Genomic DNA, 17,907 nt, shown 5'->3' on the forward strand with positions numbered 1-17,907 from the left:
TTACCCTCTCGCATTCCATACAGTCATACCATTTTCACTTTCAATTCGGAGTACTTGGAGATTTTTTTCAACCTCTTTACTCACAACATTCATGTCATTTGGTATGGCTACATCAATGATCTGACAGTATTTGTCTCTCTTATTCAATATGACAATATCCGGCTGATGGTGTTCGATTATACGATCCGTCTGAAAATCATAGTCCCAGAGTATCGTTACTTTTTCCACCCTCCTGCATAACTTTACTTGCTCATGCTCATACCAGTTCACTGTTACTTGATATTGGTATTTACGGCATAAGAGCCAATGAAGATACGCACACACTTTATCGTGGCAACGCTTGTATTCTTTTTGTGCTAGGCTCTCACATCCACTTACCAAGTGAGTCACATTTTCCACACTCTTTCCACAATCTGCATTTCTGGGTGTCAGAAGGTCTATAAATGTTATACTTCACTGAATTGGTAGCGAGAGCCTGGTCTTGTGCATTAACAATCAGGCATTCGGTGGTACGCTTCAAATCACCTCGCTCAAGCCATGCCGACGATGCTGCATTATCCTAAACATCTTGTGTATTCCTTTCAAACTGTCCATGCATTCTCATTTCAAGAAGGTCTTCTTCTCTCTTCTCCTCAGCTCCTTGGTTAAATTGTTCCTTGCCCATCATTTCATCTGTATTTACACCCATATCTTTCGCAGCATATTGCAGTAGGTTATCAGAATACTCGGCAAGCGTTCTCCTTTCACTCTTTATACAATGGTCTATACTAATTAGTCTTCTGCCACCATTCTTTCTTTTCATATACAGTCTGTTTACGTTTGCTTTAGGGTGTAGCGCCCCATGCAGCGTCATCAACTTTCTCGTCCTTCTATCCAGTGTTGATATTTCCTCCTTACTCTATTTGAGGACGGACGCACTATATCTGACCACCACAACTGCCCAGATATTCATTGTGGTAATCAAATTTTTGGCATTGAGGTTGGATTTCAACACCATCTTCACCCTTTTTTGATACGTCTCGCTGACCTTGACTTTCATTTCTCTGTGTAGAATGTCATCCAGCTCCAAAATCCCTAAATATCTATACCCACTACCGTCGGGTTCACCCATAGTCTCTCCTGATCATAACCGCAATCCTCTGCAGGCTGCTTTTTTCCCTCTTTTCATATTAAGTACTGAGCATTTGGTAATCTCAAATCGATGAAACTTTCACACAAAATTGTAGATACTAAAGTTTTTAATTTTTCTACAGATGTTCGTTTGTAAGTCCGATCAGAAAAGATTGTAGTGTTTTTGCAATAAATAGGATGTTTTTTTAACATCCCTGAGGAGGGTAACATTTTCCCTGAGAATTGTAGATATTAAAGTTTTAAAATTCACTAAAGATGGTCTTTTTTATGTCCGAACAGAGAAAACTGTATTGTTCTAGAATAAAAAGGATGTTTACATTTTCGAAATCTCAGGGAGAAAGGAAAGGATAGGTATTCACAGAAGTTGTAGATATTAAAGTTTTTAAAGCCGGTCGTTTGTGTGTTCGATTGTTATTATTTGCGTCTGTCGGAAGAAGACGTGTGTTCGTGGCACGTAGTTTTTTTTAATTTATTTATTTTTTCTCTTCAACAAGTAACGCAACAGCTCGAAAATTCCTTGTTTGTGTTATGTCCTCCGTCTGGATGTATGGTGTGAGAGTATTTATCTTTTGTGTTACTTTATTTATCATACTCCTATCTACCCTTCTTATATTCATGGGGATTTTTCTTCTGGAGCATTCATCAAGTCGGTGAGCCGTATTTGAATTTCAAGCAATTCATTATCTAATTGGTCCATTTCCCCTGTATGTCCACTCACCCAGCTCGCTGCAAGCAGTAGCAGTTGGTATGGCGAAGAATCACCGTTTCAGGACGAACTTTAAGATTTAAAATTGCAAATTTAATATCTTAAAACAAAAAAATATTAATATGGCTTTCCCTATCGAAGGAAGCAATGGCCTGTTGGAATAGCTGCTATGACATTGCTTTCCCACCCACTAGTCGATGTGATCGAAAAAAGAAGAACTGACAACAGTAGCAGCAGCAACAACAACAGCAACAGCAAAATAAGCAGCAGCAGCAGCGACGAGCAGGATATATTTAAAAATCATGCAAGCACGACCTCCTCCATCGTTCCCAACACCAACGCACCATCACTGCCGCAAACATTAATAAAACAACAGACGTAGTTCTTTTTTCTAAACAAAAATGGTTTCGCACAAGCATGTAGGAAAATGATGAAGTCGAATTTACAGAAAAAATGTTTAGCGATGTTAAGATGCACTTATCAAAGAATAGCAGAACAGATACCTTAACATATCAGAAGATGTGCAAGAAGACACTAAGAAAAAAATCATTATATGTAAATGTGTATCATTAAAGCTAAGGAAAATGGGGCGAGCGACGTAGGCCCAGATCGAAAAATGTCTGAGACCCGGACTGCGGTTTAAAATCTTATGTCACCTGTGGGAGATACTTTGCCACAGTCGAAGTAAATTCTCAACTGAAGAATCATCTAAAGAAAAAAACTGAAGTTTTGTTGAATAAGATTTGTTTAAACCAGCAAAAGCACACTGGACTGTTTTTTTAAAAGTAACTTTGTACATGTCATACATATTTGCAAATCCTGAATTGTTTTTATGCATACGTCTGCATGTTTTGGATTCTCAAAGCACTTATGACTATAGGGAGTGTTGCTATCTTCAACCCCCTCATTCGGTTTATTTTTAATTTCAGATCTTTATATTTTGATAACTTCTATATCTCTTTAAGAGACATATCTTCTATTGAGGCTATTACGTCCTTGACAAAGTATCTGGTCGGTTAACTTTGATCTTCGTATTTGTATGTTTTGGCATACCCATTCTATGATTACTTTCCTATTCGCAGAAACTATTTCTGATGTATGTCTATACCATCACTTTTCTCTTGGCATTTCAGAATGCTGGCATAACTTCCAGAATGTAACGCGGAACTTTATCATGCTTGTAGATGTATGTTACTTGCCTAAAACTGGGCCGGCAGAGATAAGGTGATTAATTGTTTCTTCCGCATCTTCATATATTCTGCAAATATTTACTGCATTCTGCTTCATTTTATGCTTTTGATGGTTTCTAGTAGTAGACTTTGACCCTGTGCCGCAATAAAGAAACCTTCAATTTCTGCGTTGAGTTCTGCGTTTCTCAACGAATGCTAGGATTTTTTATTTCCACACTTTTCAGATTCTTCCACTACTGGTCATAAGGAGGTTTTTCTTGTCCTCGTTTTATCATGTTATTCTGTCGTCCCAATTTTATTTTAGATGTTAGCTGTTTCTCTATTTCTATCATTTTTCTATTTACTTCATGGTATTTGTTATTGCAGCCTCTGTTCTATATTTGTTTGCTTCCTTCGGGTCAAAAACTGTTTCTTTCTTTGTTTATGTTTCGTAGCAGTTTTTGTATTAATTTTCATTATTCTGTACTAAATATTTTTGTAGCCTTACGGTGGATATTTCTTATAGCTTTCTAGTTGTATATGACCTCTACTACATTGTACTAGTTGTAAACATGTTCTTTCAATGTCAGATTTGGGTGATATACTCTAAGTGTAGTCATTGTTCTCCTTCTTTTCCTCATTGGTCTAGCCCGGACGTTTAATGTCCTACTTAGACAGCTAATGTATTTGTGCCTATTACCTTATTTTTGCCTGCATTTAGTTTTACTTAAATAATAATCTGATTCATCTATAATAATACTTCCTATGATTTGTGTCTGTTGTACATCGTCTGGTTCATTGATGTTTAAATATTTGCATATCTGTGTTTGATCTAATTCAATATGATAGCATAGTTCTATATTTAAGAGATGAGGAATTATGTACATTATTTACATTATTTACATTCGACGGATATTTGTCCCATGGGCATATGGTGTAGTGGTTAAGAGCGCAGGCTACTAACCCCAAGATTCCGAGTTCGATTCCAAGCAGTGACCTGAACAATAATAACAATAATGATAATAATTATTATTATTATAACATCGAAAAATACCTTAGGAATGAGAACCTGAAGAAGGCTGGAGGGTATATCAGCCGAAACGTTGTGTTAACAACAAAAAAGATGAGGACAAATATCCGTCGAATGTAAATAATGTTAATATGATAGCGTTCTCAATGAATTTTTCACTGCTGTTTAAGTATTTGCATATCTGCGTGTGGTCTAATCTTGTGGTTCCCAGACTTTTTTTTACTCACGGCGCACCTTACAAGAAGTCAAGATATTTTGGCTCACTTTGTACATAAATTCTAAAATTTATTCAAAATGTTTTTTTTTTACATATTAGAATAGCATAAACTATAAAGTAATATACAGATAATCAAAAATACAGAAAAATTGCTTGTACTTACTTTGTATTCAATACATGAAGCAAAGTTATCACTGAAAAACGTTTTTTTTTTTTTTTTTTTTTTGAAGTTGGGGATTTGATGTTATTTGAAAATCCCAATTCTCATAAATATGATATGGAAAACTGCATCAAAACGGATAAAGCTTTTCTATTTTTGCTACTGAGAGGTATTCTCCTATAATAGCAATCCAAAATGCATCACTTGGTAACTCAGCATTCTTGATTTTAAGTCCGCGGTCACTGGATATAGATGCCAATTCCTCTTCTTCACATATTTACAGATCAATATTAGATGGAATTTTTATGAAGGGATTTCAAACCCAAACATACTCTTCTGTGTTCAATGACGGAAAATAAAAATCTGTCTCTTTCTTCCAGATTTATCAATTGTTCAAATACAATATGAGTCACTTCTTTTATGCAGCTTTTACGTATTAAGGGAAGCATTTCGAAGTTACCACCTTCAGCTCTATTTTCCAAATTACAACTTTATTCTTAAATGAAACCAACTTATCTGTCGAAGTCAGAATGTTTTTATTTCCACCTTGTACACTTGTGTTGACGCTATTAAGTTGTGCAAATATCTCTGTTAAATGTTCCAGCTTGGAAACCCAAAATTCACACTGTTGATATTCCAAGAAGCGTTCAACGTTTTTCTTCTTTAAAAAAATGCATGCAGTTCCTTCTGGAGTTCATGTATGCGACGTAGTACCTTACTTTTGGGAGCCATCTACCTTTTGTGACTAAGCGCTTGTGCTGAGAATTCATATCAACACAAACTTGTTCAAATAAGCGACACTTCAACTTTTAATATAATTAACCATTTCAACAACTTGGGTTTAATACTTGCTTTAACTCAACTGGTATTGTTTTTAAAACCAGTACCTCACTATGTAGGAAACAATGAGTACGTATAACATTAAGATTGTGCTATTGTATGAGAGATACAAAACTTTTAATAGAGCCTATCATAGATGGTGCCCCATCGGTACATATTCCAACACTTGAATTCCAAGATAAATTCCATTTTTCGAGGTAGGCAGATAAAATGTCAAAAATATCTTGACCTCTTGTAGTGAGTGGCATTTCTTCGCAACAAAAGAATTGATTTATGATTTGGCTACCATCAATAAAGTGAATAAATGTAAGTAGTTGTACTTTGTTGCTAATGTCAGTTGATTCGTCAACCTGTTGAGCAAATCCTGAGTTCTGAAGTTTGTTCTGTACATTTCCCTCTATATTAGCATATAAATCCATAATTCTCCTATGGATTGTATTTTTGAGAGCAGAATCTTGATTATTTCTTGCTCGGCTTCATCACCTAATATGGTTTTAACCATCTTTCTACAAGCAGGCAAGATAATCTACTCGACTAAAGTATGCGATTTCGTTTGTAGTGCAATCATTTCGGCTACATCAATAGACGTAACTTGAGCCTTATCAGAAGCATTCGTCCTTTTTTCAAGGACTGTTCTAGCAGTCTTTAGAAATAATTCAGATCCTTACATTGAAAATGTGAGTGTTTGGTTGTAAAATGTTTTTCAACTTTCCAGGCAACATGCCTTCGTCAGACATCTTTTCACCACAAACAACATACAGCGGAAGAGGTTGATCCACGTTGCCAGTCCTATGAAACCCAAACTTTAAATAGCTGTTGCAATATTTACGATTGGGTTGAGCTTTCGTATTATTATCACTACGATTAGTTGCTTTTGACGAACGTTCGCTTCAGATTCATAATCGTCACAGTTATGTTTCTTCTTAATAAACTTTTCCATTTTATGGGTGATTTAATCTGTTGATATGAATTGTATCGCACAAAGAACACATATTACTAATAGAGTCAAACTGAGACTGAGACACGTGACCAGTGAGCTGTGAAAAGTGACAGCGTGTCACATATTATCGGACTCTTTTGAGAAGTATTTCAAAATTAATTGAAAAGATGAAAATTCTCGCCACTATATGAATGAAAAAAATTAAAATACAGCCACAATGCGTGAGGAGGTATTAAAAGAGTTAGTTCAACATCGTATATTTTAGTTCAATAGTTTACTTTTCACACTTATTATTGCAATGAAAACTACTGAGGCTACGGCCGAAATAAACTGAAACATAATCATGCATTCAATATGTCCATAAGACATCAATTTCGAGGATAGATTGATACTAATTTAGTTCTTATCTTTATGAAATTTCAGATTCAAAATTGAATAACACTGTCATACCATAATTAGTCCAAATGAATTGAATGATACAGCCACCACTCATTCTTAGTTTAGAACTTAATATTTAGCTTTTTGCCACTTTAGTGAATTTCAGTTCGTATTTTTCATATTTTAAAATATTACCTTACTTTTTCGAGGTGCATCTAACTACATCTAGCGGCGCACGGTTTGGGAACCACTGGTCTAATCTAATATGATTGTACTCTCAATAGATTTTCTTTACTCTAAGGTTGCTTTGGTACATTTTAAAGCTGAATCTCATATTTTGTTTTGGGTAAATCTGTGTACTATCTACAGTGCTGTTTCAAATTGTTTATCATTTGCAGCAATTAACTTGAGATCATTACCGAACCTATAGTAATAATAATAATAATAATAATAATAATAATAATAATAATAATAATAATAATAATAATAATAATAATAATGATAATAATAATAATAATAGTCATGATAATAATAATAATAATAATAATAATAATAATAATAATAATAATAATAATAATAATAATAATAATAATAATAGCGCTCGGTAGTGAAGTGAAAGCACGTTATAAAAATAAAACTACTGAACAATAATAATAATAATGATAATAATAATAATAATAATAATAATAATAATAATAATAATAATAATAATAATAATAATAATAATAATAATAATAATAATAATAATATCTCGCTCAGAGATTTATGATATATATATATATATATATATATATATATACACATATATAGACGTATATAGGTATATGTATATGTATGTATATATGTGCCTATGTCTGTGTGTATATGTTTATGTAAATGAATGTATGTAGATAAAAAGGTAGATGAGTATTATGGATGTATGGGTGCGTATGTTTGGTTTTAATCTTTATATTTAGTGTTTTTGTGTTTGTATGAATCTGTGTTTTTAAGGATGTGTGTATGCGTGTATGTGTGTTTATGTATGTCTGTATGGCTGTATGTGTATGACTATGTATGAATGAACTTTTCAACCAATTTCTGAATACATAAATTAATATATATATATCAATTCTTACTCCCCATACATTTATATGCTTGTATATATAAGAGTACTATATACATGTATCTGTACGTGTGTGTGAGTATGTTTGAGTGTGGAAATGCATGTGTGCACGTGTGCGTACGAGTGTACTTGCATGTATAGATGTATACACATATATACATGCATGACCGAGTGTAAGTATGCATGTATGCAAGTGTATTAATATGTGTGTATGTGTATGTGTACATGTACGGACATATGCATGTATTTGTATATGTGTGTATATAGGGATATTATTATGAATATATATACGTGTATGTATGTATATGTGTTTGGTATATCTAATAAATCATAAGGTATCAATTGTTCATATATAAATGATGAGGTTAATATTTTACTAAGACAAGAATCTTTAGAATTAATAATATACTCTTTACTCTTTTACTTGTTTCAGTCATTTGACTGCAGCCATGCTGGAGCACCGCCTTTAGTCGAGCAATATGTTTTATTTATTAGATAAAATTTTTGTTACTGTAACTTTAGCTGCTGGGAATATAAAAAAAAAGAACACCGACATGTCATTTTTGTTTTATTTCGATTTCTTTTCATTCCATGAAATTAAGTTTTTCTTTCTATTATACATAACAAATTTTTGTTCTATTTTTATATATTTTTTAGCGTTCATAATGGTAATAATGATTTTAATGATTTAATTTATAAATATTTTTAAATGGTGCAACTAAGAATTTCGCTGGAATCCCTGAAGAAGCTTCTTTATTAAATGCATTGTATTGACAATTATTGAATTATTTATTTATTTAATTATCTAATTAAAATAGATAAACTCTTAGTAATTAAGCAGAAACATATGTCGGAAAATTACTTATTTATATGGATAAATAAATAAAGGATTATCATATCTGTTTCCATTGTTTACCTTACTACATTTTCTCGGGACCTACTACATTAAGTATGGAATTAATATTACGTGCGGCCAGAAACCAAATTTGAGACTTGTCTCCCTACTTTGTTCTATATATATATATATATATATATAGTTGAAATTTATAGAAAAACAAAAGACGAAGACTGGTGTATGAACAACAAGCAGGTGCATAAATTTGACGCTCGGGAAAGTGAAACAGTCTTTTACGTTTCGAGCTTACGCTCTTCAACAGAAAGGAATAAAAGAAAATAAACAGTGAGAGGTGAAAAAAAAACACTTGTAGATTTAGCGGTCAAGCATGGCGACGGATTAGAAATAAAAATTTGAAAGAAGAGGTTGAAAGAAGGGGAGATAATAAAGTATTGGTGATCCCAAAACGAAGGTGCGCGTGCGTATGTGCGTATGTGAGAATGTGTGTGTGTGTGTGTGTGTGTGTGTGTGTGTGTGGATAGGGGCTAGTGATTTTGACGTGTGTGGGTGTGTACGTTTGTAAGTGTGTGCGTCTGTAACGTGTGGCTGCTCATATAATGGTATGTATGGTGACGCTATTGAAGATTGTGTGTGGGTGTGTGGATGATGGTGTGTGGTGTGGGTGCTGGGAAGTGATCAGTGCTAGTGTGTGTGCATGTGTAAATTTCAGATAATCCTATATCTTAAGATTTCATGCTCTGTAATAAAGATTACTTTACAATCCTCAGTAGAAGGATTGCAAAGTAATCCTTATTACGGAGCATGAAATCTTAAGATATACGATTATCTGAAATTTTGTAAATCTTCTTTCTCATTACCTCGCACATTAGTCCTGGAGTTATAAATATCGAACAAATATAGGGTGGATTGTAGGTATTTCACATCTACTTCTAGCGTACAGGGGCTGACATTCCAACGCCCTTAATTATAATTATATTTTTATAATTATATACTTAAAAATTAATTTTACCGATATGGTAATTTTTTAGACGCTAGCAACTAATGTAATAATTTTAATGATTACATCCTCACTTTATAAATATCGCCCATCGGTTTCGACGTATGAGGCTCCGACAACGTACACTTTGTCAGTCATAACGCTTATGTCAAATGTGACATTTAAGTCCCGCCAACGATTTGCAAAGGCCACAGATGTTGCAAGTATGAGGATGAGGATTACAGGTCAGTGCAGGTGATATATTTGCAGCCACTACTCTCCTTTGCTTTGCGCCCTGAAGCTGGTTAACGCTGGTTACAACAAAGTTTTTAATACCATTTTGACACAACGATCTCCATTTTTTTGTTCCAAGTCTGTTCGCTCAAAGGTGTTGTGAGCTATCTTTATTTCTAAGAGGTTAATGTGTCGTCTATAGACCTGTACTTTGGTGTCAAGTCTGCCGCCTCTTTCATTCCATAGACAATGACGGTGTTTGCCAAATACGTTGGTTGCCTTTGCAAGAGGTTGACGATTTCATCATCAAGGGAAGCACTCGAATTCACTTTACTACCAAGATATCTAAATGACTTCACATAATTTAGGCTTTTCCCACCAACCTGTATAGGAGTGTCAGGAAAACTGTGAACCGTTAACCTCTGCTTGACACCTCGAATTTGCTTAGTAGTAGGGCACAAGTTTGGTGGATTACTTGTCTTCTTTATGCTGATGGTCAAACCAAAGGTTTTACATGCAACAGAAAATCGGTCTAGATGTTCCTGAGCTTCCTCTAAGGAGGTCACTACTAGTGCAGCATCATTTGTAAAAAGTAGATCATAAATGATGCTGGTACGTAGCAGTATTCTGGTTTTGAAATGCTGATGATTGAATAGTTCACCACTTGTTTGAAACTGGAATTTGACACTACTTTGTTTGTCGCGAAAGGTATACCTCAGCATCACTGAAAAGAAGAGTGCAAACAAAACATGGGCCATAGCAACGAAGGAAGCCGAAGAATCCCCACCGGATACGACAGGAGCCATCATTCCTCCATGAAAGGAGACGATAACATTCAACATCTTTTCAGGTATACTAAGCTTTTTCAGAACTTTCCATAGTGCTTGCCGGTTAACAGTGTCGATGGCCTTAGTAAGGTCAACGAATATCAAGAACAACTATTGATTTTTCTCACGTACCTTCTTTATGACCTGTCGAAGAGAAAAGATCATGTCGATAGTGCCACAACCAGAGTGAAATCCGCACTGTGAGTTTACAACGTGTTTGATGATCCTGTCAAAAATGAGTCGAGCAAGCATCTTACCAGCAATAGACCGAAGCGATATTCCACGATGATTATCACAGACACTTCTGTTTCCTATGTTCTTGTAAAGATGTTGAATTGAGGCATCCTTGAAGTGCTGTGGTAGACGGCCTACCATCCAAATGTTTATGAAGAGGTTATGCAGTTTCTTAAAAATCTTCTGTCCACCATGCTTGTAGATTTCATGAAGGATCGCATCCCTGCCAGGCACTTTACCAGAAGAGATTTATTTAATATAGAGTTTACCACTTCCAGGAACGTTGGCTCCAGAGACAATTCCGGTATTTCAGTGTGCTGTGGAATAGACATTATGACGTCATCATTAGTGACTGAGGTGGAGTTCAGCACGGCTTCGAAGTGATCTTTCCATCGTTTCAGGATGTCAGATTTGTCAGTCAACAGAGTCTTTCTATTCGATGAAAAGATAGGAGTGACACCGTGCTCTTGAGGACCATACACTTTATTGAGGACCATACACTTTCTTGAGGACCATACACTTTCTTGAGGCCATCATAAAAGGCTTTAGAATCCTTTCTGCTTGCAGCTTCTTGGTGTTCAGTAGCCTTGAAAGACCACCTTCATCTGTCTCAGAGCACGTAAGACCTGGCTTCTGCATTTCTAGTAGACATTCTCTTTTCTGGATGAGCTCTTATCATTTATCCATGGTTTGTGAGAGTTGTGCATTTTATCTATCAACTGTTGGACATCTGTGTTGTTATCGTTGAACCAAACTTGATGTTTACGAACAGGAAGTCGGAGAACCTCTTCAGTAGCAGTGTGCGTTGCATCACGCAGAGCCTCCATAGATGATTTTATGTCACCATTGATATCAACAGTGTTGAGTGCAGTGTCCAACTTGATACAGAGCTCAGCCTGCTTTTCAACAGTTTTCAAAAGCAGAACATTAATACGCATAGGCACTGATGACTTTTGTAGTCATGTATTTCAGATGGAACGTAGTCTTACTACGGAGAAGAGAATAGTCAGAGAGATAGCAGGTGTTATGAAAGGAATGTGTAATATTAAAGTCCCTAATATCTCATTTCTTAGTGATAACATATAGTCTATGAGATACCAACCCTTAGATCTAAGATGCATTTAGGTCCTCTTGCAACAATTTCGCTTTTTAAAAAAGGTATTTCGGATGCTTAGGCTGAATTCCCTGCAGATGGAGAGCACATGCAGACCGCTAGAGCTCATTCGACTTACACCATGGCGACCAAGTACACCCTCCCATACCTGGTAGTCAGTACCAATACGAGCGTTAAAGTCGCCCATAAGGATAAGTTTATCCCTATGGTGACAACCGGAGATGGCATCACGGAGTTGGTTATAAAATTCATCCTTTCCCTGTTCGGTGCTGGCCATGGTTGGGACATAGCAACTGACAAGCGTAGCATGAGTGTTGTGATCAAGTTCCAGCATTAGTGTCATGATGTGATCAGAAATACCTTTGGATAGAAAGAAGGGATCTAGCTATTTCTGTTTTGATGGCAAAACCAACACCAGAGTGGCATGGTTTGTCTTCATTTCTTCCACACCAGAAAAATATGTATCCACCTTTACTCTAACTGTGATGATCCTGCAAGACGAGTTTCACTGAGTGCAGCTATGTCAATGTTGTATTTCTTTAGTTCAAGAGCAACCGGTACTACTTTTCATTTTGGTGCTGAGTGACTATCTTGGAGAGTGCTGACATTCCAAGAACCAAGGTTAATATTCTTAGATTTCTTCATGTTTCAACTGCGTTGCTAAATAATCAGACAGCTGCAGTGGGCTGTCAAGTTTAAAGTGAGTAAGCAATGTTTGGGGCTCCTTTTCTCGCCCCTCTTCCGTTGGAGAAAGCAGTGCTGTGTCTAAATAGACCTGCTTTGCCACCATTGGAGGACACTGACAACACAGTTACTCACAAGTCAAGTTCTGTGCTGCAATGGCCATCATCCAATGGTCGCCAACTGTATAGAGATCCAGCAAGAGACTTCCAGTAATATCTATCTTTACCTGTCCCTGCTGCTATCACTCTCTCGCCAGGACTTTTTGATTTTTGCAAGTTAAAGCTGTGCTGTATTGAATGAATAAATGTAAGTTGTCAGAAAACCCACACATACGATTTGATTTGAGTGTTGAAGGCTTGTGTAGAATCAGCCACACGTTTTGGAAGTGATGATATCAAGAATATGGTACACATATGTGCCACAATACCAATTACAGGCTTTTTCTTCAGACGTTTCCATCTAGACGAGCCGGTATAAACAAGTTAGAGAGCCTAGTCTACCCTATGAGTCAGAGTTTGCTGTTAAGGAGACCCTCAGCAACCAAAGACCTGGTTTTATATCAGAGTTTCCCTCTCCTAGATGGGTGCCTTCATCACAGTTAAGGAATCCCATCTGCCCCCTAATACATGGAATTAAATACATCACATAAAAAAAAGTATATACACATACACATATAGTTAGATGGTCATTGACTACTCATGAGTTCCTCCGCCCTTTATGACAGGTTATATTTTTCGTCCCGCTGGGTGTCCAGCAACCACCTTCCTCACCAAGCAAGCTTGGTTGCCAGTTTAGTCGCCGACGATCCCACCATGTAGCAGGCTGTACTGGGTTGCATGTTACCAGTAGCAAACAAGAGCGACTAATAGCACTCGGGAACGACCTGACATATATATATATATACACACACACACACACACACACACACACATATATATATATATATATATATATATATATATATATATATATGTATGTATGTATGTATGTATGTATGTATGTATGTATGTATACACACACACATACACTTGAGAGCGACCTGGCTATACACACAAACACACACACACACTCACAGAATGTAGTTAGTTGCCTTAGCATATCTATCTAATCAATTTCTGTTTAGCACGTCGATCAAAAGCGTCAATGCCAGACAGAAAAAAGAGTGAAGCCGAGATCCTTGGAAGATTCACTTGCAATGGGGATAGGTTTAATGCTTATGATTCCCTCTTTTGTTTCTAACTGCAAACACATATGTCATTTACTTATGAAATATTTCGTGTATTTTCTTATTATCGGCGTTACCGTATGACTATTGTATTGTTTCCAGTATCTATGCATGAAGAATATGAAAAGCCTTCCGGTCAATCCATGCCATACTCAAACCCTCCTTTTTCTGCCGGCAGTCTTCGGTTATAGCTTTATTAATTAGTGATTGATGTTTTGAGTCTTAGAAGTGGAAGACAACACAAACTTCAATCTGAGGCACCGATATTGCTTCCTTAGACTAGACTAAATCTTGTCTCCTTAGGAAGAAAGAAAGAAAAATAGATAGATAGATGCAGAGAGAGAGAGAGAGAGAGAGAGAGAGAGAGAGAGAGAGAGAGAGATAAGAACCATCATCTATAAATGTATTAACAAGGAAAACAAAAGAGTTGACAACCCATCACCAGCATTAGCAGAGAAATACTTGAAAGGTGTGTGGGAATTACTATGACAAGTGGAAGCTAGTATGAGACGGTAGCAGCATTCTTTCTCAACGATGAAGAGGCAATAGAAATATCTACAAATGGTTGTTAATCCTAAAAATATGTACTGCTACCATCGTATTTAGGGAAAAGTGTTAATAAGGTGACTCTAAGTAATGCGATACCTAAAATAAACATTATTTTAGAATGACTTTGGGGGAGTAATGAGCGACTGTTACTATGAGAATCACCCCACACAAAATCTTATCTCACCTGAAGCAACGGTACAGATGTTGCTCAATCCAGAAAACTTACTATATATTTCCACACTTATTTATCTGGAAAATGAGGACCTCATTAGAGCTGTGACAGAAAGCAGGAGCGCCAGGTGTTATCCTTGTGGAAGCACCGACCACCAGAAGGCGTTCTCCCCTCAAGCAAAAGCGTTCTCCCCTCAAGCAAAAGCGTTCTCCCCTCACAGCTACAACATAACGACTGCAACAACTTCCACACCAGTAGCATCAAGAACAGTGGAAAAATAAGAACAAGATCCCAAATGCAGACATACGTAACGACTCCTCTTCTGAATCATTCTCAAATGAAGACAAGATAAACCGGAAACTCTGAGTGGCAAACAGTCACCAGAAAGTCCCCAAAACAAAGAGCAAATGTCTATATCCCCACCACGAACGTAGATGAAGCATAAAATAAGAATGACAAGCAAAACTTCTACCAGCACAAACAAGGTCCCTAATACAATAACCTCCGATCCATTGACATAGATGTGGTAACTATAACTGAGACCAGAATTTCTGGAACTCATGCACTCAGCTTCGTTTTTGATGACAAATACTAATTTTGTGGTGGAACGGGATCAACTCCATTCCCTGCTTCCCACGCTTACAAAAACAACATCTTAAATAAATTGAAACATTGGCTAGCGAACTAGCTCACAAAGTGGCAATCCAAAACATATAGAGCCTACAACTTCCTGAATAGAATACAATAGAGGTTTGTCCCCACTCTGGACACGCATTTTCCAAATTATACCTATGCAAACTTTCAAGACCCCACTAAGCATATAGACAGCTTCATATGTAGACGGAACCCTCCTCCACTTCGGTCTTCGAAGTGCAGTCTTCGAGGACTGGAATTATTGGTCCACAACAACAGGCTTTAAGTGGCACCTATCAAATTCTCTGTCTCTTTTCTTACCAGCAACACCAAAGAGTATTAAATACAACCACTTCTCACACTCAACAACATAAACATAACGCGCGCGCGCGCACGCACACACAAACACACACACACAAACACACACACACACACAGAACAAAAATACTATGAGTTACATACAACTCCTCTACAATATTAGCAACACGGAATATATATAAATAAAGCATAACGACGTACAAACACACATACCGAGAGCAACAGAAAAAAAAATTGTAATAATGGCGTACAAACAATACATTGAATCCATCATGGATTTAGCCAGTCCTACATGGGAACCAGATCTCTCCAAAATAAATGACAATAAATTACTAAAAACAAAAAAAGAAGCCAGCGTGTAACGCATCATAACATGTTGTACATTGACCACACCCACTGAACACCTACACAACGAAATAAAAATACGAATCATGAAAGCCCGCTTGTACATGCGAGGGACATAATTTGTTGCTGCAACAAACATGAAATCTCACAGTCCTTGTCATTGCATAAAAAAACACCTCCAAATACCCACATACATGCATCAATCGTAGAGTATTCTTGCAACTTCCTAGAATCACTGCCTCACCAACTGAACTTAGACAAGTATGAGGGATACACACATACAGAAGTAGTGGCAAATTCAACAGCCGTCAATACTATGCTAGGATGCACGTTACCACTAAAACGTGGTGATGAACAGCAACATTTGAGCCCTGATCGAGTACACTTTGCTCTCTCCCTTCCTTGGGCAGGCAGGGTGTACAGGACGTACAGAAATAGACCGAACAGTGGAGAGAGTGTACTCTATCAACACAGTCACTAAGCCGCATCCCATATCGCAATTTATCTCTGCATGTCCATGCACATAGCTATGGCCCTCAGAACGAAAAAGGATATAACTAGGAAAGTGTCTCTAGTAGGTTGGGTCACGTCATTCGGCTGATTACGTGTTTGATCAGGGCTAACCTGAACTACACTCACGCACACTCACACACACACACACACACACAAACAAACAACCAAATGCACTCACATACACACACACACACACACACACACACACAAATAACACAAACACACGTACACACACACACATACACAAATAACACAAACACACGTACACACAAACACATGTACAGATGGACAGGAGAGAGAGAGAGAGGAGGAGGAGAGCGGGCAAGAGACAGACAGACAGAGACAGAGAGAGGAAACATAGCAGCAGGTGTACGTGAAGAGAGAAAAGTGGAACTGGATGGGGTCTGTGACAAATAAATATCTGCTCTGTCGGCCTCCTACATAGCTAAACTTCAGAATAAGAGTAGGAGTAATAGCAGCAGCATGAGACACCTGACAAAGTAGTGGCAAAATCTATCTACTGTTAAAAAACAATTTTGTTATTAACTGTCATGTGCTGTTGGTGTTACTTACGCAGCTGCTGACGTATTGAAAGTTCTTAGGAGGGCGGAGTTCTTAGCGAGACAACAGATCTAAAATAAATGGGCGGGCAACTGAAATATTCCTTCTATAAATATACATAAACAAGGTTAGACATCATCGCTGTAATATCCAGAGATCCAGTTAGGTGTTTCCTATGAATCTTTTCTGGTAGTATTGCAGTTCCTTGCTGTGGCGATTGAAGTAGAGAGAATAATATCTATCACAAGTAAGTTTCCTCTGCAGCAGACAATATTTTCTTCTCACAACTTACGAACAAATCAGCTATATACATATTGAATTGTTATGTTTTCTTTTTTGTTTTGGAAATATAATTGTAAATGCACACACACGCACACACACACACACACACACACACACACACACACACACACACACGCACAAGCATGCACGCACACATACATATGTGTGTGTGTTGAGATGTTTGTGAATTTGTGAGAGAAAAACAGTGGAGTGTATGTATGTGCATCTGTGTGTAAGAGAGAGAGAGGGGAGGCAGACAGACAGTGTGTGTGTGTGTGTGTGTGTGTGTGCGTGCGTGCGTGCGTGTGTAAGTATATGTGAGTGTGTCTGTGTTTGTGTATGTATATGTCTACACACACAAACGCGCGTATGTATATGCATATAACACTCACATTACTTTTGTATACGTATATATATTACACTAGCACACACACAGACACATATGCAAATACGCGCCAGAATCCCCTAACAAATTCCGGATAAACCACATACACCCAAATATATCTTTACTCGAATGGGGAGTCGTTCTCAAAGTATAACTGTTATATGAAACATCAAATGATCTTAGTGCTATTTGAGTTAGTCATGGCTTCGGCCGAAACTTATCTAAGTATGTATGTAGTTACACACAGACACACACAGACACACACACACACACACACACACACACACACACACACACACACACACACACACACACACACACACACA

General features: G+C 36.9%; 2 protein-coding genes across 2 annotated transcripts in view; one reads left to right on the forward strand and one right to left on the reverse strand.

The window, feature by feature from the left end:
• Nucleotides 1-5,345: 5,345 nt before the first annotated feature.
• Nucleotides 5,346-5,672, reverse strand: LOC106867948 (protein ZBED8-like). Its single transcript, XM_014913020.1, has one exon. It carries the CDS (start codon nucleotides 5,670-5,672, stop codon nucleotides 5,346-5,348), a length of 327 nt encoding a protein of 108 aa, XP_014768506.1.
• An 11,308-nt stretch (nucleotides 5,673-16,980) lies between these two features.
• Nucleotides 16,981-17,907, forward strand: part of LOC106867946 (buccalin) — a 91,451-nt gene continuing 90,524 nt past the window's right edge. Inside the window, exon 1 of the mRNA XM_052974697.1 lies at nucleotides 16,981-17,161. The gene's annotated coding sequence lies outside the window, so the exon portion shown is untranslated. The remainder of the gene's footprint in view (nucleotides 17,162-17,907) is intronic.

The sequence above is a fragment of the Octopus bimaculoides genome, chromosome 19 (genome assembly GCF_001194135.2).
Source record: "Octopus bimaculoides isolate UCB-OBI-ISO-001 chromosome 19, ASM119413v2, whole genome shotgun sequence".
Taxonomy (NCBI): domain Eukaryota; kingdom Metazoa; phylum Mollusca; class Cephalopoda; order Octopoda; family Octopodidae; genus Octopus; species Octopus bimaculoides.

Bases quoted from the DNA above. Each gene is read 5' to 3' on its own strand.
- LOC106867948 (XM_014913020.1), bottom strand. From the start codon at position 5,672: ATGGATTTATATGCTAATATAGAGGGAAATGTACAGAACAAACTTCAG.